This window comes from Oncorhynchus kisutch, linkage group LG18 (genome assembly GCF_002021735.2).
Source record: "Oncorhynchus kisutch isolate 150728-3 linkage group LG18, Okis_V2, whole genome shotgun sequence".
Taxonomy (NCBI): Eukaryota; Metazoa; Chordata; class Actinopteri; order Salmoniformes; family Salmonidae; genus Oncorhynchus; species Oncorhynchus kisutch.
In genome coordinates, this window is record NC_034191.2 from 34,228,070 (window position 1) to 34,255,221 (window position 27,152).

The following is a 27,152-nucleotide window of genomic DNA, read 5'->3' on the forward strand; positions in this document are numbered from 1 at the left end:
ATGGCTAGCAGCCTACTAAGTTTTTCTCTGGTTGATTACACTAAAGTGCATTACATTTATAATAGAATTTGCTCATTCGTAAAGTTCTAGGTTGCAACCTTCTTATTATAACTATTAAAGAGGTAATGTCTTATGGAGGAAATAATAAATACTGAAAGAGGCAGGTGGCCTCTAATCTCCTTACTACTTGTACACACATATACAAAGTAACATTGGATCTATGATGATTAAAAATAATTTGACAATTCCTTATCGACCAATAAGAGGTTTAGTCTAGATAAACCAATAGTGTGACCACAATCCTACAACATTCGGCGAACCCGCTGCGTAACTGATGCAACAGTGCTGCAACAAAAGTTACACCTTCCAACTGCAAGACTGTATCCTTCCTCCCGTGTGTGTGACTAAATAGTCCGTTATAAACCGTGTCCGTTATTACAGAGTGCTTTATGTAGGACATTCTCTGTGGGTGACAATTTATTTACTAACAAGATATTAGCTCGGAAATATGATCCTTAAAAATGCCATGATTCCTGAGGTGAATTGCGTTTTTGCAACCCAAGTGTGGTTGTAGAAATGTAAATATATATTATTATTTACATGTAAATAATGTAAAGTTACATCGTTTTATTTCCATTTTATTACAATATGTCTTTTGGAAATAACAGGGTGGAAAGTCCCTTGGATATGACGCGATAAAAGGGGTAACATGTAAACTGCGGATTGATTTGTAACAGTGTGATACGGTCCGGATTTAGTAGTTCTAGAAGAAGTTGCTGATTCCTAAACTTTCTGTTTGAAACTCATCGTCTTCATAACACACCAAATGAGGTCATTGTGTTCTAAGTAAGAGATGACTTATTAAATTGACCTCCCTGTCACTAGTTGTTGTGCTTTGCATTTGCAACGCACTTCCAAACAACTATACTATTGAGAAATAATGGGGTAAGTGAAATTATTTGTTCTCTTTATTCTACAGTTGTTGTCAAGTATAATGTGTTCAATATGTTAGCTTTGACATTGTAATTGTTTTATTAACCATTTCTGAAATGATGTTGGGGTTATTGTAATGACCTTTTAGTCTAACAGAGATATTTAGAATCTACAGTTTTACAGTAGCCTACTAAGCTCAGAGGTGAGAACTGCCACTGAAAAATATTTTATCAGTGGGCTACTTGTAAAATCTATATGTTTCAAATGTAGAAGTTTGCTATATATTTAAAACATAAACATATAATAGTTGGAACGAGAGGAAAAAATAATACTTTTTAATATTTGATATAGAATACACATAGGCTAACTAACATAAACGTTGTTTACTATACTGTCGTGTAGGCACTGCTTTCCTGGACTGTGAAATGGATTATAACAAATACAATTTGATATGTTGTTGAGATATTATAGTTGCATTTTATGAGGGGAGTGAGTTTTCAAAGAGACAGTGTTATATAGCCCTGAAACAGATTTCCAAACCTAACTTATTTTCCTAAAGTTCAGTAGTTTCGTAATGTGAAAACTAACATGTTGGTTTATGGATGCAAAATGCAATTATCAGGAATCTTCAACCATTTTTGGTCTGTGAAGACCCTCTGATAATTGTACAATTTTAACAGTTGTTTTTAGTGTGTGGTAGTTTTGGGGGTGTGGCAGTGGGGTGAAATGGGGTGTTTGGGTGTGGAAATTCAGTAGAGTTGTTGATTGTTTTAAGTAGATTTTTTTTGTCATTCACAGGTCTTCAAGTGTTCCCACCACTCTGTCCATAGTGACGCTTCTCTGGAACCCACGCACACTTAGTGCATTTCACCATTTTGACCGAAATAAAAGACACGATGGCGATATCGATCCTTCGCAGGAAAATTCCTCTTGTTTGCACGGTCGACCTCATCATTCCCTCTTCCCAACAAGCTAACGTCAGCCAATCCTGGGGAAGGAAGGGGGTGGAGTTACCGGAGAGACAGCACATAATTGGTGAGTTACGGCAAGACGCTTTTTTATTTTTCCACATTCCAGGTGGAACCGCACTGCAGTACGAGCGAATGTCGTACAATGAGTGAAGCTAAGTGGATATTTTCCCAATGAAGACGATGGCGTTCAATTATTTTCAAATGATCGGTTAGTTTCGCAAGGATATATATATTTTTTTTTCTACATTTATCGTTTATCGTCTGAAATGAAAGGACCGTTTAAAAAAAATCCTCATTTAATTTTATGCCTGCGATATGGACATTTGAATTCAATATTTTAATAAAATATTTTTTTTTCATAGGTGATGGTCAGACGGACTGGATGACGGAAAAAGTTGATTTGTCTTCGTTCCAGTCGACTACTGAATCCTCTTCTAGCTCATCTTCTCCGCCCTCACCGTTGGAACATGATGTCAAGGTGCCCTCTGACTTGGAGGTCATGACCTCTCTTTTGCAAGAGGAGCTTGCTCAGCTTGAGGATTACTTCCGGTCTGAATCGACTTCAACCAAATTGGACAAATCACCAAAATGTGACAAAGGCGCCCAAGCAATGGGTGCCCATTCTTACTACCAGTTGCCCTATGCTTCGTACAGTGGCAACCAATCAGAAACCAGCCCATTGTTTGTTACCCTGGCAACAGGGGAACTCGACCGAGTGAGCTTCTGTGGTGGTCCCATTGGAAGACCCAAAATGGCTAGACAATCCCCATACAACTGTCATCATCGTTCATACAATACTTGCCGAAGAATAGTTTCAGATGGTGTCAACAAAGTTGGAGAGGAACTTGAGCATGACACCTGGAGTGCCAAAGGAAGTTCCTCAGGAAGCACAGAGGTTGCTGTTAACCACTTTTCTACATTGAAGAGAGTTGGGAAGAACATTGGCAGTGTAAAGAAAGTCAGAGAATGTGGTGTATTGCTGAAGGAAGAGGAAAGTTATTGTTTTACAGAGGACGTGTTTTGCAGTGAAGAGATGACCAGAGGTTTTTGTATGGGTGGGTCCTTCGATACCCACCCCAAGAGAGAAGGACAGTTGATGCATGGAATGAAGGTTAGTGGCAGGGGTTATGATGGTATGGGGCTGGAGGTCTTTCATTGCAACAAAGATGGTGGACTCTCTGGAGGTATTCCTCAAGAGCCAGAGGCAAACGGTGGCTATTACTACCACCACCCGAACATTGCTGATACAGAGCCTTATAGCTTTATAAGTGAAATCGAAGAGCCTACACAAGTACATGGTATAGAGCCCCAGCATGGCCACTACCTCTTCCCAGAATGTCTTGGAGACCAAAGCTACGAATGTCTGTCAAGAGGAGAGAGCGAGAGGCCAATGGTGGACTCGCCCATTCACAGGCAAGCAGTACAGAGGCTAAAGGAAGATCCATGCTCCCTGAGCTGCCTCAAACCAGGCCTTGTCGCTGTCCCTCTGGAAGTACATACCGGAGAACGGAAGCAGAAGAAGAGAGACCAGAACAAAACAGCTGCTCACAGGTATGTTGTGAAAAATGTACTGATAAGTCTGACCCAAAAAATGTCTGTGCACATTTTAAGTAGACCTTCATCTCTGGTTTGAATGGGATCACTGTGACCTTTCACTGGTGTGATAGTGCTACAAGAATTTCTCAGATATAAATGTGTTTATAAAATCTGAAATCTGAACTCTTCTAATAGGACCTGCTATCTTGGATGTTCATAGATACATATCCGGAAATCTAGCACTTAAGGGATGAGGTTGGGAAAACATATCCATGTTAAATTCATGACACTAGCTTTCTCTAACTCTTAGAGAGAACTGATATTGAACTGCCAACCTACTGTAGCTCAGTAACTCAGACAAGTCATGGTTACTTCTACAAAGATAGATGAGATGTTGTGGGTGTAGGATAGGTTGGCAACTACCACTTGTGGTGGGGACTGAGAGAGGGACATAATAAGGGGAGGGGGCTCCAACGGTGCGGCAGGTGCAAGCTGACCCTGGTATTTTGTAAACTGTAGGTATCGACTGCGTAAGAGGGCGGAGCTGGACATACTGGAGGAGGAGCTTCATGGGCTGGAGGAACACAACCGGGAGCTCCGCGACAAGGCGGAGTCAGTGGAACGAGAGATTCAATATGTCAAAGATTTACTCATCGAGGTCTACAAGGCACGTAGTCAACGCCTAAAGCAAGATGCCAGTGCCTAATCTCCCACCCACAACACCAGCACTCACATCAAAAGCACTTGTTTGTTCAAAATTATAGTTGCATGATTTTGGTAGTTTTTCAAAAAATAAATAATATAAACGCTTTATTATTGTTACAGACAATAAACAACACAATGTATTTTTACAAATGTTTCCCTGAATGACTTCAGGCCTTAGTTGAATTTAGGAGGGAACTAAAATAAACTGTCCGTGACCACTGTGACACTGACCTGCCTTGTAATGTTTGAGCTTGCAATGATTGACTGTTTAACTGTCATTTTTTAACAGTAATAAAAGCGATTGAATTATGTCTGTGTTATTGACACTCAATGGCAGCATAAAGGAAGGAAGCTTTATTCTGTGATATTGTACGTTTTGTTTTGTTTATTAATTTAAGTACCCTTTTGCTTCTTCCACTCATTTGGTATAAGGGACTGAAGAAGGAATGTTTAAAATGCTGTGGAAAAGTTCATTAATAAATGCTGCAAACTACTAGAATATTTGATTGCTAAAATGCTCATGTTGAACATGTAGGAAACCACCTAGACCTTGCTAAAGTACCCAAAGCATGTTTGATTGTTAAAAAAGCATGATTGATTGTTATTTGAAAATGACAACATTCTCTGAACTGCATGGCTTCCTGATTTAATGGTTTCCATAGAGCATTTTCTCAAGTCATGCTTTAACTGTTTCAGCTTCATTAGCTGACTATTTCTACAGAGCTTCCCCCTCAAATATTGAATCATACTCAGGATGTTTGTCCACTTTTAAATAATGGGGAAAATATACATGGCATTCACTGTTTTATCATCTTGGTTTTTTCTTGGCTGTATTTTGCGAAAAAAGAAAAAAAAATCACCTGTTGACACAACAATAAATTGTTGTTGGGCATAATGTCTTCATGAGAATCTTATTTGATGAGTATGTGTTCAATTCAGGTCTGCTTGTTTGATAGATGATGATGTCTGGTAACTAACTATCAGGTAAATTGCAGCCAAATAAACTAGTTATGTTTTTTATCATGTATTCTTTGTGGACTGTTATTACAATACATTGTTATTACACTGTTATAGAAGTCAGACACAGTTTGCATCAGTGTTGCTCAATCCATTTCTGTGGGACCCACAGAGGGAGTGCACTTTTCTTTTATAGCCCAGCTAACAGTGATTGGTCATGTAGCTTAATGTATCTTCTGGAAGACTTGTTAACGGTGGACTAGATGTCTGTCAAAGTCCAGCAAATAAACAACAACATCAAGGTAGGTCAATAGGGAGTCTCACCATCAGCCCGGACACCGCTGTGTCGGGCATTACACAGGCCGAAAAGTAATCCGCTCAAACACGTACAAACCCAATGCGGTGGTAAGGGGCATTGCAGGGGCATTATCCAGACTGAAAGGTACCCTCTCAAACTCATACAGACCTGACCAGGTAAAAGCTGTGTTCTCGCAATCTGTGGCTCTAGTCTGCTAGAACCAACTGCATTCACCATTCTATTTCACTCCACATATTACAGAATGGTGAACGCAGCGATCAGGCTGGTTTCACCAGGCTATTGGGGATCCATCTCGACCTGCCAATATGTCGGTGTGTAGTTTTGAAGGAATCAGATTGTTGTAGCAATATGGCCGAAACCCTGACCCCGATAGAAAGGTTAGGTGTAGTGCTGTATCACCATTTTGTATACACCTATTCGATTCCTTCATATCCCAATAGGCTATGCATTGTATTTAGGCCGCAGTTTCAAAGTGACAGACAAGAGTAGGAATGCGAGATGCCCATCCCTTCTGTGTCTGTTTTGAACCAAGATTTCACTCCCTCTGGTCTGGTTGGCTGCATTGCAGGGAGAGTAAGTAAATCTATTTTTCACCACTAGAGGAATGTACAGTAACAAATTATGAATCATATAATGCTGAAAATGAGTAAAAGTTCTGAACACCATAAAGTCTTGTGTTTTTCAGGGAAATATGGGATATTTTACAAGGAAATTACAGGGAAATAGTTCTTAACACAAACTCAATTTTTGTAATGCTTGCAAACAGTCACTACAGTATTAGGAGAACACACTCTCTCGTGTAAAGTCAGGGAGGAAAACACAGAAAGGGTCAGTTATACATACATACTGAACGTACGTACGTACGTACATAGATACATACATACTGAACGTACGTACATACGTACATAGATACATACATACATACATACATACATACTGAACGTACGTACATACGTACATAGATACATACATACATACATACATACATACATACATACATACATACATACATACATACATACATACATACATACATACATACATACATACATACGTACATACATACATACACAATCTGTTGGTCTCATATTTCTACATAATGGTCAATACAACAATTATGACTGGAATGAAGCTAAAGTACTAATTTACTGCATACCCAGAGGCCAAAGTCACACTGAGGAAGACCGGTATCTGTCTCTTGGAGTGAAAACAGAAGTTCCCAATCTCATCAACCACCACTAGGAGGGTGTGCGTAACCTCTCCATATCCATACTACATGGGCCTCTGAAAGTATGAGGCAATCTTACACAATTCTTGCAGATCAAAGTTAGAATAGGGAGTCGCTGGAATGAATAAAAATGTATATCTTGCTCTAGTGCTTCACTGTCTTCTCACAGGGTGGTTGAGTGATATCCTCTTCCAATGTTTTGTGATTCAATTTGTATTGATAGTATAGCACATTTGGAGGTTCATTCAGTTACACTTGCAGTTAGATCAGTAAAGATTATACATTTTATCGCTGTGAAAAATAATACATTGTTCACCTGATCAGACAGACAGAAACTTGAACAGAATTAAAACAAAATTCAGGGCAGTAATTCATGTCTTCACCACAGGATGTCCAGCTCAGTGTTGAAGACTCTCAGAAGTCTGACTATAGATGTGAATTGCAGCCATACCACCATGTATCCCACTGCTGGCATTCCCCTGAAACACGGTTAGGCCTGCTTGATCCTTGGATGGGAGACCAGATGCTGCTGAAGGTGATGTTGGAGGGACAGTAGGGGGCACTCTTCCTTCTGGTTCAAGGACATCTCATTGTCCCAGGGCAGTGAGAGTCAGGGGCACGACTCTGTACAAGCTATCATTCATCAGATAAGATATTAAGATAAAATCCTGATTCTCTGTGGTCTCTATGGTCACCCAGGTGGGTGCAACACATTGGTAATGGAAGGGAGGAGTTAAGCGCCATACAATGTAAAGTGCTTTGAACACCTGGACAAGTGTTGTATAACGTAAATAATGCCTTATCAAAGCATCCTATGTCTTCTCTGTAATGTTTCTGCGGGTGTCAGTCACTGTTTCAGTGAGCCACATGGGTTTAGAAACGTCACACAAACATCAAACTTTCTCAGACCACAATCACTGAAAATAAATACAAACGCAACATCCAACAATTTAAAATATTCTACTGAGTTACAGTTCATATAAGAAAATCAGTCAATTGAAATAAATTCATCAGACCCTAATCTATGGATTTGACATGATTGGGCAGGGGTGCAGCCATAGGCACACCCACTTGGGAGCCAGGCCCACCCACTGAAACATGGGACAATGAAACAAGGGACCAGCACTTTACAAGTTGCGTTAATATTTTTGTTCTGTATATGCTTTGCATGAAAAGTATTCAAGAGGCCTTGAACATACAGTGTATGTGTTTTTAGAGTTTTGTATTGCCTTATATGTCTACCTACACCGTACAAAAAATATAAACGCAACATGTAAAGTGTTGGTCCCATGTTTCATGAGCTGAAATATAAGATACAAGAAATGTTCCTAAAAAAATGTTTATTTCTCAAATTTTGCACACATTTTTTACAGCCCTGTTAGTGAGCATTTATCCTTTGCCAAGATAATCCATCCACCTGACAGGTTCTGGCATATCAAGAAGCTGATTAAACAGCATGATCATTGCACAGGCCACTCTAAAATGTGCAGTTTTGTCACACAACACAATGCCACAGATGTCTCAAGTTTTGAGGGAGTGTGCAATTGGCATGCTGACTGGAGCAATGTTCACCAGAGCTGTTGCCAGAGAATTACATTTTCATTTTCATAAGCCGGCTCCAACGTTGTTTTAGAGAATTTGGCAGCACGTCCAACCGGCCTCACAACCGCAGACCACATGTAACCACGCCAACCCAGGACCTCCACATCCGCATCTTCACCTGCGGAATCATTTGAGACCAGCCACCGGACAGCTAATGAAATTGTGGGTTTGCATAACTGAAGAATTTCTGCACAACTGTCTAAAACCGTCTCAGGAAAGCTCATCTGTGTGCTTGTCATCCTCACCAGGGTCTTGACCTGACTGCAGTTGGGCGTACTAAACGACTTCAGTGTGAAAATGCTCACCTTTGATGGCCTCTGGCACGCAGAGAAGTGTTCAAGGATGAACCCTGGTTTCAACTGTACTGGGCAGATGTCAGACAGCTGGTATGGCGTTGAGTGGACAAGCGGTTTGCTAATGCCAATGTTGTGAACAGAGTTCTCTTTGGTGGCGGTGGGGTTAAGGTATAGGCAGGCATAAACTACGGACAACGAATACAATTGCATTTTATCGATGGCAATTTGAATGCACAAAGATACCGTGACGAGATGAGGCCCATTGTCGGGGAATTCATCTGCCACCATCACCTCATGTTTCAGCATGATAATGCACGGCCCCATGGTGCAAGGATCTGTACACAAATCTGTACTCAATTCCTGGATACTGAAAATGTCTCAGTTCCACCATGGCCTGCATACTCACCAGACATGACACCCATTAAGCATTTTTGAGATGCTCTGGATCGATGTGTATGACAGCGTGTTCCATTTCCCGCCAATATCCAGCAACTTCACACAGCCATTGAAGAGGAACGGGACAACATTCCACAGGCCACAATCAACAGCCTTATCAACTCTATGCGAAGCAGATGTGTTGCGCTGCATGAGGCAAATGGTGGTCACTCCAGATACTGACTGGTTCTCTGATCCATGCCCCTACCATTTTTTTAAGGTATCTGTGACCAACAGATGCATATCTGTATTCCCAGTCATGTGAAATCCATAGATTAGGGAATTATTTATTTCAATTTACTGATTTCCTTATATGAACTGTAACTCAGTAAAATCTTTGAAATTGTTGCATATTGCGTTTATATTTTTGTCCCATTTCATAACTGTTAACTAACCAAACCAGTACTGTAGACAGGGACACATTGTATAGTTTGAAAACTGATGGTAGACAGTGGTAGACACGAGGATAGAAACAGCATAGATCAACTCTCTGACAGCTGTTAATTTGTTTGTTGGCAGGCCTTGCCTTTATTACTCATCTTATAGATCCGATTGTTGGATCACAGTGGTAAACATAAAAGGTCTATCATATCCTTAGAAAAGCAGTGACTAACATTGGTAAAATTATCTTTATTATGAGGGGATTTCATAAATATGATTATGAACAAGTCATATTCCAGAGAATATATTTTTCAGATTTAAGGTGGTAGACATAGAATAGAAATTATTAGGAGTCCAATTCCAAGATGACTGCATTGAGTTTATGCAGCTATTCTGGTACAGATATGTGTTATTAACATTCATTTAACTAGGAAAGTCAGTTAAGAACTAATTATTATTTACAATGACAGCCTACACATCCCACTATGGGATTCCCAATCACAGCCAGTTGTGATTTGAACCAGGGGGTCTGTAGTGACACCTCTAGCACTGAGAGGCAGTGCCTTAGACCACTGTGCTACTTGGGAGCCTGACATGCGGACAAAACCTACAGGTGATACTGGACCTATTTAAGTGCCTTACAGTCAGCTGCATTGTGAATAATGTCAAGGCACCTGGTTACAACCTGGTCTCAGAGCATTTCATATTGTTCTGTTAATACATCTGAGACACTTGTTAGTTTCGTATTGTACGTTTTGCAAATTTGTAACATAATATGAATTGTAATGTCATTCGAAATGGGTGACGGAGATCAACATATTAATACATACCATACGAAACCTAACATTTCATACTAAATGGAGTGTCTTGGATTTACATACAGAATCATACGAAATTCTGAGACCAGGTTGCGTGAATGAATATGTAAGCTTGCGAGATCATGTTGTAACACTAATCAGACCGAAACAAGGCGAAGGCCTCAGGTAAAATTGCTTTTAATCTTTAAAGGTCATGGGAAAGAGGTATACATGAATCAACTTAATAAAGGGGCTGTGCAACAGCTATGTAGCCGTTCAGGAACAGTGCACCACCAGAAACATCTTATACACTCAGGCATCACTAAACCCAAAGATGTGAGTGACAGCCTATCATTTGTTCAACAACCCTCCTCCAGCAAGATGAAAACAAATGTATAGCTGCTTGCATTCCTATTAGTTTCCAGCTTATTCGTTGATCAACAAAGCCTCAAGACAACCAGTCTAAATTAGAATTGCACACAAATACAGAAATAATGAACATGGATGGCTATATTAGCCTGACTATTGTTACTGAATCCTATTCTCATCCCCAGCCCGCTCTCTCTGTTGACCCGGAGCCTGGGGACGAGGTTAGCTGAATCCTAACCTGAAATCTGTGTGTTAATCTTGATTATTTCAGTTTGAAAATCTCGAATCAATTCCAAAGATCTGAGTTGTGCATATATCTCATTCAAAAAAACATGTTTCCATTATATTGATCAATGTATACAAATATATATTTAACATTACATACCAAACACCAGATTACAGATAATATTCCCTTTATAGTGGGATAAAATAGTTACTTTACAGGTGTAGGATCTTCATTTGTTCTGTGCACAAAGTAAATTGTGTTGTGTACTTAGGTTTAAAAAGGATTCTGAAGTTTGTCCTTTATACTTTGACATTTTTCCTTATAAATAATGTATCCCTTCATACATTTCCATTAATTATAATCCACATCATAATTCCCATTTCCTGTTGTTGCAGGACTATTTTCCTGCTGTAGCAAACTGGGTCAAATTAAGATCCTACATCTGTATATTCATGCCAGGGGTTGAATTGGGGATTGTTGAGCTCTATCACCAAATGTTAGTAGACAGGATAGAGTCGAAATTGAATATATTCCATAGAAATCAGGGACATTTCCACCACCTGCATAGTCCCAATTCAGCCCCTGTTAAAGCGCTACATGTACGAAACAATAACAAAACCATAATAGAAGAAAATAAAGGGTTTTCATGAACTTCATATGAATGCTGTGAACCAAGGCCATACAACTCCTTACTAAAAGTACCAGCCAGTACTGCTCCTACTCTCTTTGCGCCACATCTTTCACTACTTCTACCACAACTCCTATGATTGCTGTTGCAGCCACAGCTACATTGCTACTGCAGCCACACAACACTACAATTACTACTAGTCCTACCATAAAACTTTAACAAAAATGCATGTCAAATACAATTACTACAACTACATACTACTATATGTGTAATAAAAATGACTAACAACTATACCATTACAACTATAAGAAAAAAGTGCACATAAAAACAGCTTTAAATAGTTGGAGCTGAAATGAAGCCAGCTACATCACAACCATTACTTACAAAAACACCACCATGCAAACCACCAAATATTTTTAAGTGAAAAAATTAAGTCCTTTCAGGCACAAATAAAATGCTATCGTATCGGAAGTATGGGATATACAGCCAGCATATTAATGGGATTATAAAATGCCAAAGGATTTAGTCAAAGAATTCAGGGTTAACACCCAAGCGCCACCATAAAAACAACAAAGATCAGAGATTCATGGTTGTACTAGTGGACCAGTTCACCTGACCGCCCTCTGAACGTACTGTCATCAATACAAAAAGAGCAATGCCGAATTACTGTGTGAAATAAAGAGCAACCTTTTTGCTTCATAGTAAATTATATTTTGTGAATGTCTTTAAGATATATCTATTTTTTTAAATGACACTTCACTACAATTTCAAAAACCTGTAACCACACACATTACCACAAGCCTTGAATGTGTCTGGAACGAGATGACCATCTTGGTAATATAACGCGACACCAGACAAAAATGTACAACAAAGCAGTAAAATGACAAATTCTTTGTCTCCTGTGGAAATGTCACAAAGTACAATGTGGTTTGATTTAAGCCAATGAATGTGCCTGTTCCCCTACTTCTTTTGTTTTGCACTTGCAATGACCCTCTCCATCGGCTGAGACCAACTTATGGATTTCACCTTTAACGTACATTCAACATATAGGCCTATACACATAAGAATATTGTTGATAACCTTGGTATTCATTACAGAATAAAAATATACACACACAGACGCACACACCCATACACACGTATAATAAACTTTTCAACCGTGTAACAACATGTTGGCGACTTGGTGTCTACTTTCCGGCCAAACTAGCTGCTTTGAACATTATCACTTTCCCTCCAAGATGTGAGTATGAAAGAATTTGACTCCCTTGTTGTATTACATACAACACCAATAACACATTCACCAAATAAAATTGAGCTTAACTTGCATTAACATTTTGCTACTTTAATGTAACAAACAGTGGAAGTTTCACAGAAACCAGCTAATGTGCAACCAAAGTCTTAACGCAAGCCACAAAAACACTCAATTTACAATTGTGTTTCAGCTTACCTAAAACCTTGGATGCTTTACATAAGACTTGTACCTTGCCTTGAAGAAAGCCTTTCACTTTAAAGCCACGTAACAAAGAGATAGGTAATTAAAGGCTTTCTAAACCACATTGGCTCCAAGACAAGTTCAAGCTTGTAACAACTCAGAAACATTAACTGTCAGTTCTCTGGCCTTGCTTGGCAGATGCACACATCATTTCATAAGGAACAGCTGTGTGGATGGACACCATCTAAGTCACGTACTTCCCCTAAGAAAGAGATAAACACCAAATTAGAACCATAAATCTAATAGATTCTGGAAACTATTCATTTCATGGAGGACCCTTTTTAAATCAAACTGTAACCAAATCAAACTGTGTTTGATACATCAAAAACACAATTATTTTAGTACAGCAAGAAATGACATTTACATTTGTGTGTGCAATAAAACAAAGACAAACTAAAATGTACAGTACTATAAATAAGGCCTCTTGTCTATAACCCCCCTTGGAAATCATATGAAAAATACTGAACAAGTTAAGTAGCTCACGTTACTGGGTCGGGAGACCACTCCTTGCATGAACTTGTAGGACTCCATTTTGCTTCCACTTTATTTTTATTCTCCCCCCACATTCTCCCCGCACCTGCTGTCTCTAACTCTGAATGATCGGCTATGAAAAGCCAACTGACATTTACTCCTAAGGTGCTGACTTGCTGCACTCTCAACAACTACTGTGATTATTATTATTTGACCATGCTGGTCATTTATGAACATCTTGGCCATGTTCTGTTATAATCTCCACCCGGCACAGCCAGAAGAGGACTGGCCACCCCTCAGAGCCTGGTTCCTTTCTAGGTTTCTTCCTAGGTTCCTGCCTTTCTAGGGAGTTTTTCCTAGCCACCGTGCTCTTTGGGGTTTTAGTCTGGGTTTCTGTATAGCACTTTGTGACATCAGCTGATGTAAAAGGGCTTTATAAATACATTTGATTGATTATCCTGAGGGAGAGTATGAATGGTTATTGAAGTACTCCAGTATCTGTATATTTGTGTGGATTCGTTCAAACTTAACACATTCTTAGCTTAGTAACTTAAACACATTATGACTTCCAAATGGAAAACTTTAGCTGCCTATATTATAGGGAGACTCTGACCAGAGTGTGATGGTAGCTTCCCATTTGCAGCAGACACCCCAGTGTCTCCATCATCTGCTCCTTGCGCAGTGTGTGGAGTCTCATCTGACTAGGTGCCACACTTCTCTCCAGCTCTCGCACAGTGACGTTCAGAGCCACAGCTGCACACTGAAACACACTGAGTCCTGACCGCAATACACACATGAGGCATTGTAGAATAAGACCAACCACCCAAAACCTATCAAAGTATGTAAGGCAAAGGGGAATGTATCACTGTATGAAACATGGGTTATGACAATGACATTGTGGTCGTGCATTTTTCAATGTCCAGTGCCTTCAGAAAGTATTCACACCACTTGACTTTTTCCACATTTTACAGCCTGAATTCTAAATGTATTAAATTGAGATTGTGTGTAGGCCAGTCACAAACAATACCCGATAAAGTCAAAGTGGAACAATATTTGGGGACATAATTCCATCTTCCAGGACATTGTGTAGATCCAGCTATATGCCTCAGTCCCAAATGAATGGAAAATATAAATGATTTTATTCTGTGCTTATCTTTTCCATTCATTTGTAGTTGAGGCATATAGCTCAATCTGCACAACTAATGCCGTGGGATAAGGATTAATCTTGACATCTGAGTACTTTTGAGGTCTGAATCATATGACAAACTTTCATTTTGGAGTGAACTATCGTTTTAAAAAGGTCCAATAATGCAGAATTCGCTCCGCCATTCCGTGGTTGCTAAAATTTGAATAATTTTGCTTAATTAATTTCAGTTTATGTAACAAAACAAGCAATTGTACCATCTAAACCTCTGAAATATATTCTCAAACACAAAATATTGTCTTATCAGCTGTTTGAAGCAGGCGTACAAAACCGAAAGTAAAAGATGCTGGAAGCACAGAAATAGAGCACATAGAACAGATCAACCATTTCTTAGGCTTGCTTTCAATGAGAATGAAAGATCTATAACTCAACCAAAAAGTTACATATTGCAGCTTTAAATATAAGACTTACATTAAGAGTTTTTTTTAAACGGAACGCTCTGAATAGAACAAGAAAGCCAAACATACCATAATTATCTGTAGCTTCGACATCTACATAAATCCCTTCTTTCATCATATTTTTCAGAACCTAAAAGAGGAAATATGTATGCTATTAGACACCATAAGATCTTATTGAGGTTCAGTTTAATTGAGGGAACAAACCAAACCTGACATACTGGGTTGTGAAGGTGATGCAGTAGAATTACATGAATCATAATGACAGGGTAGCACGTTAAAAGGAAACTTTAAAGTACCTCCTAAAAATACTTCAAATACTATTTGAAGCTATCCTTTAAAGAGCTCAGCTCACAGAACAGGTTTGGCCTGTCAGTATTGCAAGTCAGTCAGATGGCTATATTTACCTCCAGAACTCGAATGTATCCATTCTCGACACTGAGGTGCAGGCATGTCTTTCCACTCCTGTCCTTCTCGTTCACACAGGCACCAAGGTGAATCAGATCAGCCACCATCAGGTGTTGGTTCTTTTGGGCAGCCAGGTGAAGTGCAGTCTGGGAACAGAAGTCAGGGGCTTAATCCACCAGCATTGCCAGGTTGAGCTAAACATTTTAAACCAAAGATCTCAGAAAACCCGCCCACAAGGCCTAAAAACGAGCCCATTTTTTTCAGCAATGGAGGAGTTGCCACATTTATCCATGAAACCCTTTATTCAGCGAATTAAGAGGGAATATCTACGTCATTTTTAGGCTAAGAAGCTAAATGAGTTTTTCCATCAAAATAATAATTCTTGCAAGTTTAAGAATGTTAAGAATGTTGCAAGAGAAAATAAATTGCCCTTATTAAACTCTCCAGATTATTTTCCATCAACGGATGTCGATTTAAATAGTTTTGACTGCTATTATTAAAGGCCCTAAGAGGTGTGGTATATGGCCAATATACCAAGGCTAAGGGCTGTTCTTTGGACTGTTCTTAGCCATGGTATATTGGCCATATACCACAAACCCGAGGAGCCTTATTGCTTTTATAAACTGGTTAATACATAATGCGCCGAAGGGGATGGCTGCTGTTTTACGGGCTCCTAAACAATTGTGCAATTCTTTTACTTTTTATTGCATTGTTTGCAACTCATTTTGTACATAATGTTGCTGCTACTATCTCTTAAGACCCGAAAAGAGCTTCTGTACATCAGAACAGCGATTACTCACCTCAACCTGGACAAAATATTTTTTATTTAATGAGTCCGATACAAAGGATATACTGCTTTGTCGAGACAAGGCCCAAATCCCCGTCATCAGCGTGAAGAAAATATGGAGAAAAGGGGGGAGGAGGGCGGGGTGCCTTGTAAGAATTTGCTGACGAGTAGGTAAACCACAACTACGCTTGGTATTTTTGGCCAATGTGCAATCATTGGAAAACAAACTGGAAGATCTACGATTAAGACTATCCTACCAACTGGATATTAAAAACTGTAATAACTTATGTTTCACCGAGACGTGGCTGAAGGACCACACTGATAATATAGAGCTGGCTGGCTTCTCCGTGTATCGGCAGGACAGAGTAGCTACATCTGACGAGGGGCAGGGGTGTGTCTCTACTTGTCAATAACTGCTGGTGCGTGATGTCTAATATTAAAGAAGTCTTGAGGTATTGCTCACTTGAGGTAGAATATCTCATGATGAGCTGTATACCACACTATCTACCAAGAGAGTTCTCATCTCTCACCTACAGCCATTTTCCACTACTTTGTCACCGTTATATCAGTTCTAGCACGTTAATCTGTTCCATAGAAAAAGGGGTCTCCATAATGACTAATCTATATAGCCTACCTACCGAAATTCAGCTCTGGCTCCTTGACTCAACTGCAGCACACTGGTGCTCTCAATGCACACACACCCCTCTGGCCCTCTCCACCATTCAATCACTCAGTAACAACCTGCTCAGCAGCAGGTTACAGTTATATATATATATATTTTAAAGAGAAATGCCACGGCGACCGCGGCCCAATTTAGAAGTAGCCCAAAACACAGCGACCTGCAACCAATACATTTTCACCCACAACATAGTTTTCAAAGTAGCTCAATTTGGACGGAAAACTACAAACATGGCAATCCTGTAATCAGCTCTTTGACCGTCTTGTTTTGATTGGGCAGCAATCCTGACGTAGCTCAAGCTATTTGAGCTTTATCACTGATTGCATACAGTAGTGCTGAGTGATTACATTTCTGTAATTTTTCAGTTTATAAAACAACTAATTGACCGACGTCGGTTCAATTATTTGAATTCCATTTTGATCAGTTTTTTTCTGTTAGCTCGATGTGCAGTTTCTGTAGAGACAAATCAGATCAAGCACCGAACTGTGAGATGTAGAACGCCAGCTTGTCTGGTCTGTTCGGAGCAGACACGGAAAGAAGAGAGAACGCACAAGAGTGACAGAGAGGTACAATGCATTCCGACCCCTTCCATTTTTAAACATTTTATTATGTTACAGCCTTATTCTTAAATGGATTAAAGAAAACATTTTCCACATCAATCTATACACAATAACCCATAATGACAAAGCGAAAACAGGTTATTAGATTTTTTTTGCAAAGGTCCCTAAGAACACAGTGGCCTACAGCATTTTTAAATGGACGAAGTTTGGAACCACCTAGACTCTTACTAGAGCCGGTTGCCCGGACAAACTGAACAATCGGGGGAGAAGGGCCTTGGTCAGGGAGGTGACGAAGAACCCGATGGGCACTCTGACAGAGCTTCAGAGTCCCTACGCTGAAACATGGTGGTGGCAGCATTATGCTGTGGGGGTGTTTTTCAGCGGCAGGGACTGGGAAACTAGTCAGGATCGAGGGAAAGATGAACGGGGCAAAGTACAGAGAGATCCTTGATGAAAGCCTGCTCCAGAGCGCTCAGGACATCAGCCTGGGGAAAAGGTTCATCTTCAAACAGGACAACGACCCTAAGCACACAGCCAAGACAACGCAGGAGTGGCTTTAGGACAAGTTTCTGAATGTCCTTCAAATCAAATTTTATTTGTCACATGTGCCAAATACACCAGGTCAAGACCTTATTGTGAAATACTTACAAGCCCTTAAGCAACAATGCAGTTAAGAAAATATTTACAAAATAAACTAAGTAAAAATAATAATAAAAAGTAACAATAAAATAACAGTCGAGGTCATTTGTACATTTAGGTAGGGGTGAAATGACTATGTATAAATAATAAACAGCGAGTAGCAGCAGTGTAAAAACAAGGGGGGTTGGGGGGGGCTAAGCAAATAGTCCGGATGGCGATTTGAATAATTGTTCAGCAGTCTTATGGCTTGGGGGTAGAAGCTGTTAAGGAGCCTTTTGGACCTAGAATTGGCGTACCAGTGCCGCTTGCCGTGCGGTAGCAGAGAGAGCAGTCTATGACTTGGGTGACTGGAGTCTGACAATATTTTGGGTCTTCCTCTGACACCGCCTATTATATAGGTCCTGGATGGCAAGATGCTTGGCCCCAGTGATGTACTAGGCTGTACGCATTACCCTCCATAGTACCTTACGGTCGGATGCCGAGCAGTTGCCATACCAGGTGGTGATGCAACCGGTCAGGATGCTCTCGATGGTGCAGCTGTAGTACCTTTTGAGGATCTGGGGATCTATGTCAAAACTTTTCAGTCTCCTGAGGGGGGAAAAGGCATTGTCGTGCCCTCTTTATGACTTTCTTGGTGTGTTTGGACCATGATAGTTTGTTGGTGGTGTGGACACCAAGTAACTTGAAACTCTCGACCGGCTCCACTACAGCCCCGTTGCTGTGAATGGGGGCGTGTTCGGCCCTCCTGTAGTCCACAATCATCTCCTTTGTCTTGCTCACATTGAGGGAGAGTTTGTTGTCCTGGCACTACACTGCTAGGTCTCTGACCTCCCCACAGGCTATCTCATCGTTGTCAGTGATCAGGCCTACCACCGTTGTGTCGTCAGCAAACTTAATGGTGTTGGAGTCATGCTTGGCCACAGAGTTGTGGGTGAAATGAGAGTACAGAAGGGGACTAAGCACACACTCCTGAGAGGCCCCCGTGTTGAGGATCAGCGTGGCAGATGTATTGTTGCCTACCCTTACCACCTGGGGGCAGCCTGTCAGGAAGTCCAGGATCCAGTTGCAGAGGAAAGTGTTTAGTCCCAGGGTCCTTCGCCTAGTGATTAGCTCTGTGGGCATTATGGTGTTGAATGCTGAGCTGTACTCAATGAACAGCATTCCTTTTGTGTGTAGTGTGATTAAGATTTCATAATCTGTTGAGGCTGTATGCAAATTGGAGTGAGTCTAGGGTTTACGGAATGATGGTGTTGATGTGAGCCATGACCAGCCTTTCAAAGCACTTCATGACTACTGACGTGAGTGCTACGGGCGGTGCCAGTTGGTCCGCGCATGCTCTGAGTACACATCCAGGTAAGGTCTTGCTCACATCGGCTACGGAGAACGTGATCACTCAGTCATCCAGAACAGCTGGTGCTCTCATGCACGCTTCAGTGTTGCCTGCCTTGAAGCGAGCATAAAAGGCATTTAGCATGTCTGGTAGGCTCACGTCACTGGGCAGCTCGCGGCTAGTTTTCCCTTTGTAGTCCGTAATAGTTTGCAAGCCCTGCCACAGCCGACGAGCATCAGAGCCTGTGTAGTAGGATTCAATCTTAGTCCTGTATTGACACTTTTTTTGATGGTTTGTCTGAGGGCATAGCAGGAGTTCTTAAAAGCGTCCGGATTAGTGTCCCGCTCCTTGAAAGTGGCAGCTCTAGCTTTTAGCTCAGTGGGGATGTTACCTGTAATCCATTGCTTCTGGTTGGGGTATGTACGTACATTCACTGTGGGGACCACATCGTCGATGTACTTATTGACGAAGCCGCTGACTGAGGTGGTATACTCCTCAATGCTATTGGATGAATCCCGGAACATTTTCCAGTCTGTGACAGCAAAACAGTCCTATAGCGTATTGAGGGAGTCACTGGTACTTCCTGCTTTAGTTTTTGCTTGTAAGCAGGAATCAGGAGGATACAATTATGGTCAGATTTTCGAAATGGAGGGCGAGGGAGAGCTTTGTACACGTCTCTGTGTGTGGAGTAAAGGTGGTCTAGAGTTGTTTCCCCTCTGATTGCACATGTGACATGCTGGTAGAAATGAGGTCAAACGTATTTAGGTTTGCCTGCATTAAAGTCCCCGGCCACTAGGAGCGCCGCTTCTGGATGAGCATTCTCTTGTTTGCTTATGGCCTTATACAGCTCGTTAAGTGCAGTCATAGTTCCAGAGTCGGTTTGTGGTGGTAAATAGACGGCTATGAAAAATATAGATGAAAACTCTTGGTAGATAGTGTGGTCTTCAGCTTATCATGAGGTACTCTACCTCAAGCAAGCAATACCTCAAGACTACCTTAATATTAGACATCGCGCACCAGCTGTTATTGACAAATAGACACACCCCTCGTCTTACCGGATGTAGCTGTTCTGTCCTGCCAACGCTTGGAAAACCCATGACTCGATGAAAAATAAGATATTACCGTTTTTGGTAGGATAGTCTTGAACGGAGCTCATCCAGTTTATTCTCCAGTGATTGCATGTTGGCTAATAGATCGGACGGTAGAGGCGGGTTATCCACTAGGCAATACATTTTCACAAGGCATGCTGATCTGCGCACCGAGGATTTCCTTTTCTTCATGTGAATGACGGGGATTTGAGCCTTGTCTGGGAGCAACATTATATCCTTCGCATCTGACTCACTAAAGAAACAATCTTTGTCCAGCTTTGTCATTATGGGGTATAGTGTGTATATTGAATCAAGGGGTCTGAATACTTTCCGAATGCACTGTATCTCTAGCTGAAAATATATGATCTAAGCGATTGATAGTTGATATTCACCAGTCATGAAAGTATGCCTTATTTACTTTGAAAAACGACTAAAAAAGTGATTTTGTCAGACAGCGTAGGCAGCAGCTCTATAGAGATTAAATTATGACTTGGAATTACATAATAAAGTAATCAAATAAAACTAATATTTTATTAAAGTAATGTGAATAAACGAGGGTTAATAATAAGTGATAAGCAGTAAATGGGCAGCCACTACCATAATGGGTCTTTTATTCATTATTTTATTCTGTGTTAAAGCATTCAACCCACATAATGCCTAGTGAATTTAATGTCTAAACTAAAAAAAGTACATTGAAATCGAAAACCGTGAATATTTTTTAATAAACTAACAGAAACTGAACCAACCTCAAAAAGCACTAATCGCTCAGCAGTAGTATACAGTTGCTTCAAAGTTATCTGAACGTCTGAATGAAACTGAACAACCAGAAAACAATTTAAGTCATGCTATATTTTTCATTTGATTTACCTTTCCCTCTGAGTCTTTGACATCCAGCCTATTCAGAGCTGCCATCCTTTTGGCAATCACATATCCCAGGGCCCTCTTGCCTTGACCCACAACTCTGTGGAGAGCTCTAAAGAAAGAAGTAATAAACGTATTTATAGTGTACTCACATAAATGTCACTGAGTTTGAATGGTTAACAACATGAATGCATTAAATTACATTTTAACATGAATGTACTGGATGATACATAGCAGCATGTCAATCGTACATCAACAATGTGGGAATTTTGTTTTGTTCTGTGGCTGGCCAATGATAATTCATGCGAGTCTGATTCGAATCAGTGGTAGCTTGAAAGTAATACATTTTTTAAATGATCAATTATATCAAGAACATGACATTTCACAGCAAAATGTATATTAGATAGATACCTCTTGCTGTGTTTGTCACTAAAGTCAGCCATTCAAACAATTATTTGTCTATTGTCCTCCTATATCAACATTGGTCATGGATTTTCAGTCATTGTTTACTTTTTGTGCAATTTCAGACAACGCCCCATGAGTCATGATGGTATTGTACTTCATGAGGAAATTTCTTCGGAACACTGTTACAGGATTTTCCATTTATATTTTGAGGTTGGACGTTAGCACGTTAGCATGTGGGGCACATCGATTGGTGTCACCTCGTTAGTTCGTATGTGTTACACCTGTGCTGGCTTGTCCATCTCCTTAGTCGGAAGGTGTTTCACCGGTGCTGTTCCAGGTGATATTTAGAGTGGCTGGCCCAGTGCTCCAGTTGTCTTGAGAGATGTGGCGGGTTAACACCTTTAGTTGGCTTTCCCCATTTGATTTCTAGACAAACAATCCATTATCTGACCTTCCATGTTTTCGTTTTGCTCTACTTTTTGGTTTGCTTCCTGTCTTTAAGTTGTGTGGGGTTTTCTTTTGTTTGCCTCTTGGGCAAATTTAGTGAGAGTGTTTTAGGTCCCAGTTGTTGTCCTAAAACCCCACCTATTCGTCAATGACTCTTTGCTAGTTCCTCCTTCTGTTTGAGCGACAATTTTTGGTTTTCTTGCTGGGGAACATAACAACACTAAGACTTAACTGCTGCCTATTAGATACCCTCAGTATGTCTTGGCATAATTTGGGTGTTTGTGAATTATTGTAGGAAAACTAATATGTCTGTAACAGGTTACTGTTTATCTTAGGATAACAAATATCTCATTAAATTACTACAAAGCATCCATTCACCATACTGTCACATACAGGCTCTGTACACTGCCTTTAGTGACAAACTGAGTGATACCATCTCACATTTCTGTCTGAAACTCCATAACATTACAGCTATTATACTGCTATAGCCTCCCGGGGTATACAATTTAAATCAACAGTTGGTGTATCTACGATGTACTAGCACTGTCTGCAAGCACTGATACAGTATCAGACACATGTACCCTTTTCACACTATTGTGCTGACCTGAACCGCACTGTGCTAGTTTCTCAGGTGGATGCCTAACAAGACCAGGCTACAGCTCAGCAAGGCTCAGTAATACGAAAAAGCTAAAATATCAATTGTGATTCCAACTTACGTCCTTCCGTTCTTGTCAGTGGCCAGAACCTCTGTGTCAGAGACCACCGCCAGTAAGCTCTCCTCCCTCTGGAGCTGGTTCCAGAAGTATGCTGTGCTGTTCCAATTCTGGCCCATGTAGCTGAGCCAATGTGAGCTAAAGCTATCCTGGCACTGGGGGCTAAAGCTATCCTGGCACTGGGGGCTAAAGCTATCCTGGCACTGGGGGCTAAAGCTATCCTGGCACTGGGGGCTAAAGCTATCCTGGTAGTCACTACCTCCATCCTGACCTAACTCATAGCTGGAGGACAGGGGGCTAGCAAAGCCCGAATATTGGGGAGATGGCACTTGACATTCACTGGTGCTGCTGGGGGAGTAAGTCATATATGAATCTGGACTGGGCATCATATTGTCGGATTCGTCGTTGATACACCGTCCTTGGGAGTTCAACGGAGGAACACTAGTGTTGTGATTGTGTGCAGAGCGGGATAGCTTTAGCTCTGACATACAGTAGTTTGTAGCTTGTTGTGGCATCTTGTTTTCCTGACTGAACTTAATTGAGTGACTATGCTGGAGTTGCTCTGGACTATTCCATGGTTGCACATTGGGCTCTGGGCTGTAATCAGGTGACTCAGACGTGTTAGACTGGCTGTATGGTTTGCTGGCTTTGAGATCCTCCTCCAACACCTCCACTATTATGGCGAGTTCCTCCAGGCTCTTTGTAGGTTGTTTTCTCTGAAACACAGCAGCCACACATAATAAGTATGCAGTGTTGAGTGCTGAGCTGTCCACGTTAGAGCAAGGCACACCTGGTGAAAAGACATGTAGGCTTATTCATATGATGTACTGTAAATCACTCACCTTGCTACTTCTGCGATCTCTATTGGTATTTACCCGTTTCTTCTCTCCTGTGAAGAATATAAGGAACTTTGATAAGCAGGTTTCGTGAAGTTGACAGTATCTTTGCTGTTGCATGCCCTTACCCACAACAGAAATGCTTGTGTAATAGTAAATCATTGTTGTTGTGACAGTTTGTGTTATTTATGTTCATATTGTAATGATGAAATATCAGTAACACGTTTGAACTTGTATTGTTAGAAATCAGAATCCAACAAGTCTCTTTTTCAAAATGGCTCTGATATACTGTATTATTATGAAACAATACTAAGATGTAAAATATGTGTATGTCTTACTACTAATTGATGTGTACATCATTATATCTATAGGCTTTAAGTAAAGTTTTGACTACATTTTATAAATGTGAACCGCGTGTGATCAGCCTCACTTTATGACACTTAATGTTTGCAGAAGGTGAACAACCCTAATTCCGGAGCAGAACAAGACACACTTTTGAGGAGACAGCCAGAAGTGTTAAATCTTGGTTATAGGCCAAGAACATAAGCATAAATAGAATTTTTAGGAGTTTTTTTCCTAACCTTTCAATGCCTTGCCGCAGTTACCCTGTAGAAAGACGTAAAGGATAAACTGTGAATATGTCAAAACATCTGACTGGGGAATGTGGAAATGATCTTCCAAGCAATTTAGCCACCGTGAATATACAGTATGTCATACCTGGATATGTTTTGGATCCATTCCCTTCGCTATGCGAATCTTATTAAGCATGTCTCTCACAGGCATTTTGACCCTGACTCCCAGGTACCTTTTCTCACCGTCATAGTTGGAGCGTTTTGGACCTGATGAATAAAACCATATTGCAACAGAATGCAATTGATTTGTGAATTCAGACAGCCTAAAAAGAAACATGATATCTGATGATCATATTATCCTAAAATGTATCACTCATTCCAAAAAGTAAGGCCTAAAATATGACTTAATGTAATTTACAAAAATGTATCACATGTACTGTATGAATCCTATAGATTGCACAGTACAGTATATGAACAACCAACAGTATGAGCCTTGCTTGTTGTAAGACAATATGAAAGCTCATACATGCTTATAACAAGTTATAAAGATTTATACCTGGATGTGCAGCCTGCTCTCATAGACTACACGTAACATAGTAAACTTATTTTAGCGACACTCAAATTAGTTACATAAGACAGGTAACTAGCAACCCAAAGGTTGCGTGTTCGAATCTCCTCACTGACAACTTTAGCATTTTAGGTAATTAGCAACTTTTCAAATAATTACTACTTTTTTATATACTTTGCAACTACTTAGCATGTAAGCTAGCCCTTCCCCTAACCATAAACCTTTTAGCTAATGGGGGCGGCGGGTATCCTAGTGGTTAGAGCACTGGGCCAGTAACCGACAGGTTGCTAGATCGAATCCCTGAGCTGACAAGGTAAAAATCTGTTGTTCTGCCCCTGAACAATGCAGTTAACCCACTGTTCCTAAGCCGTCATTGTAAATAATAATTTGTTCTTAACTGACTTGCTAGTTAAATAAAGTTTAAATAAAAACAAACTCCTAAATTTAATGCTAACCCCTAGCCAGCTAGCTAAAATTAGCATTAGCACAACAAATTGGAATTCGTAACATATCATGTATCTTGCAAATTTGTAACGGATTGTACGTATTGTAACTCTTACTATTTTGTAAGTTTAGGAAATTTGCAAACATATCATACGAATTGTAATTCATAAATTAAATCCACAAATTAATACATGCCATACGAAACGTAACATATCATACTAAATGGACTGTCTCGGATTTCGTACAGAATAATATACATGCTCTGAGACCAGGTTGGGATGTAAGGTGTTTCCAAAAAGCTTTTGTATTGCAACTTTTAGTCGAATGTAGACTACTCAACACAAGTTGACGCATTAAAGTGGTCATTCTCATTTTCAGTAAAGTTGTGATATAAAACATTTATGCATGTGAACTTCTTAAATGATGATATTTGGTTAGATAATGACATTTGATTAGACAAGGAAGGCATTCACTAAATTGTGCTGACCTGTCAAAGAAGAGTTCATTGTCGAAGGCCCATTCCCGTCGTCCAAACTTGTCAGGATACCTCCATGTGGGGAATTTGGCCCCTCCGAGTAGCTGGCAGGTTCTCCTGGCATAGGTGAGTCGTAACTCCTAAACAGCCCGTTTCCAATGTCCCGTTTCGCCTCATGGATGCATTCACTGCCCGCGTTCTCCTTACTTTTATATCGCCCACGCATCTCGCTCTCCTTTGCAGCAGTGGGGTAATGTATTATTTGGAAACAAAATCAAACGGAGAACTCTCAAGATATTGAAACAGACTGTTTACCTGGGAGTCACAGTGTAAATACCCGCGTTCAAGGGCTGTTTTGTCTGAAATCCCTCAGTGAGGCGGTAGCCTGCCCTACACAAAGCACCTGGTGGAGCGAATTCTAAATTGCTCTTATCACTTGTTTTTCAGGTCAGTGGGCGGCAGGTAGCATAGCAGTTAAAGCTTTGGGCTATTCGACGAAAAGTCCCTGGTTTGAATAAACCACGTGACATCTGTCGACGTGCCCTTGAGCAAGGCACTTAACTGTAATTTGCTCCTCCTTGTGCAGCTTACTACTATGGCTGACCCTGTAAAACAACACATTTGTATGACTTTATATACTGGGTGGTTCGAGCCCTGAATTCTGATTGGCTGAAAGCTGTGGTATATCAGACCAAATACCATGGGTTTACTGCTCTAATTACATTGGTAACCAGTTTATAATAGCAATAAGGCGCCTCCGGGGTTTGTGATATATGGCCAATATATCACGGCTAAGGGCTGTGTCCTAGCACTCCGCGTTGTGTCGTGCATAAGAACAGTGTTTAGTCGTGGTATATTGGCCATATACCACACCCCCTCTGGCTTATTGTAGAGGGGTTGGTTTAAATGCGGAAGACACATTTCAGTTGAATGCATTCAGTTGTACAGCTGACGAGGTATCCCCCTTTCCCTTTCCTTATTGCTTAAATTAAATATGTTTTTTGGGAGGTTTCGAGCAGTGGCGACCTGTCATTCAGGGCAGGTGGGGCAGAGGCCCACCTGTTTTGAGCCCCACATTTTTGGCAAAAAAATGAGTAAGGCACCAAAATGCAAGCCGTTCAGCCTAGCTCAGTGCTTTCTGTGGTGGTGGGGCAAGCCAGCAGAAAATACGTTGCGCCGTGATTGGCTACATGTTCTGTCACTCATGGGGACACTATGTAACCGGCAAGTGTAAGGGTAGACCTCAAATATTCTATAGCCCGTTGGGTACTGCCATAGAAGTGCCCATCCAAGAAGGCTCAAGGTCATTGGCCACAGATAAAATGATGTCAAATCACGTTATATGTACAGTAGCTTTTGATTGGACTGATCATGTCAACATCACACTTTCAAAATC

At 40.6% G+C, this 27,152-nt stretch overlaps 2 protein-coding genes across 2 annotated transcripts; one reads left to right on the top strand and one right to left on the bottom strand.

Annotated features, from left to right (window-relative positions):
* Window positions 1–415: 415 nt before the first annotated feature.
* LOC109909051 (uncharacterized) lies at window positions 416–5,163 on the top strand. Its single transcript, XM_020507940.2, has 4 exons — window positions 416–945; window positions 1,732–1,968; window positions 2,267–3,455; window positions 3,960–5,163. Exons 2-4 carry the CDS (start codon window positions 1,830–1,832, stop codon window positions 4,144–4,146), a joined length of 1,515 nt encoding a protein of 504 aa, XP_020363529.1. The 5' UTR covers window positions 416–945; window positions 1,732–1,829; the 3' UTR covers window positions 4,147–5,163.
* Window positions 5,164–10,336: 5,173 nt separating this feature from the next.
* Window positions 10,337–26,363, bottom strand: zgc:113279 (NF-kappa-B inhibitor zeta). Its single transcript, XM_020507939.2, has 11 exons — window positions 26,072–26,363; window positions 25,769–25,991; window positions 24,415–24,536; window positions 24,279–24,303; window positions 23,704–23,750; window positions 22,865–23,577; window positions 21,303–21,408; window positions 15,352–15,498; window positions 15,017–15,077; window positions 13,959–14,122; window positions 10,337–13,076 (listed from the first exon to the last, which is right to left on the bottom strand). The coding sequence occupies exons 2-11, from the start codon at window positions 25,980–25,982 to the stop codon at window positions 13,059–13,061; spliced, it is 1,617 nt and encodes a 538-aa protein (XP_020363528.1). The 5' UTR covers window positions 25,983–25,991; window positions 26,072–26,363; the 3' UTR covers window positions 10,337–13,058.
* Between the last annotated feature and the right edge of the window lie 789 nt (window positions 26,364–27,152).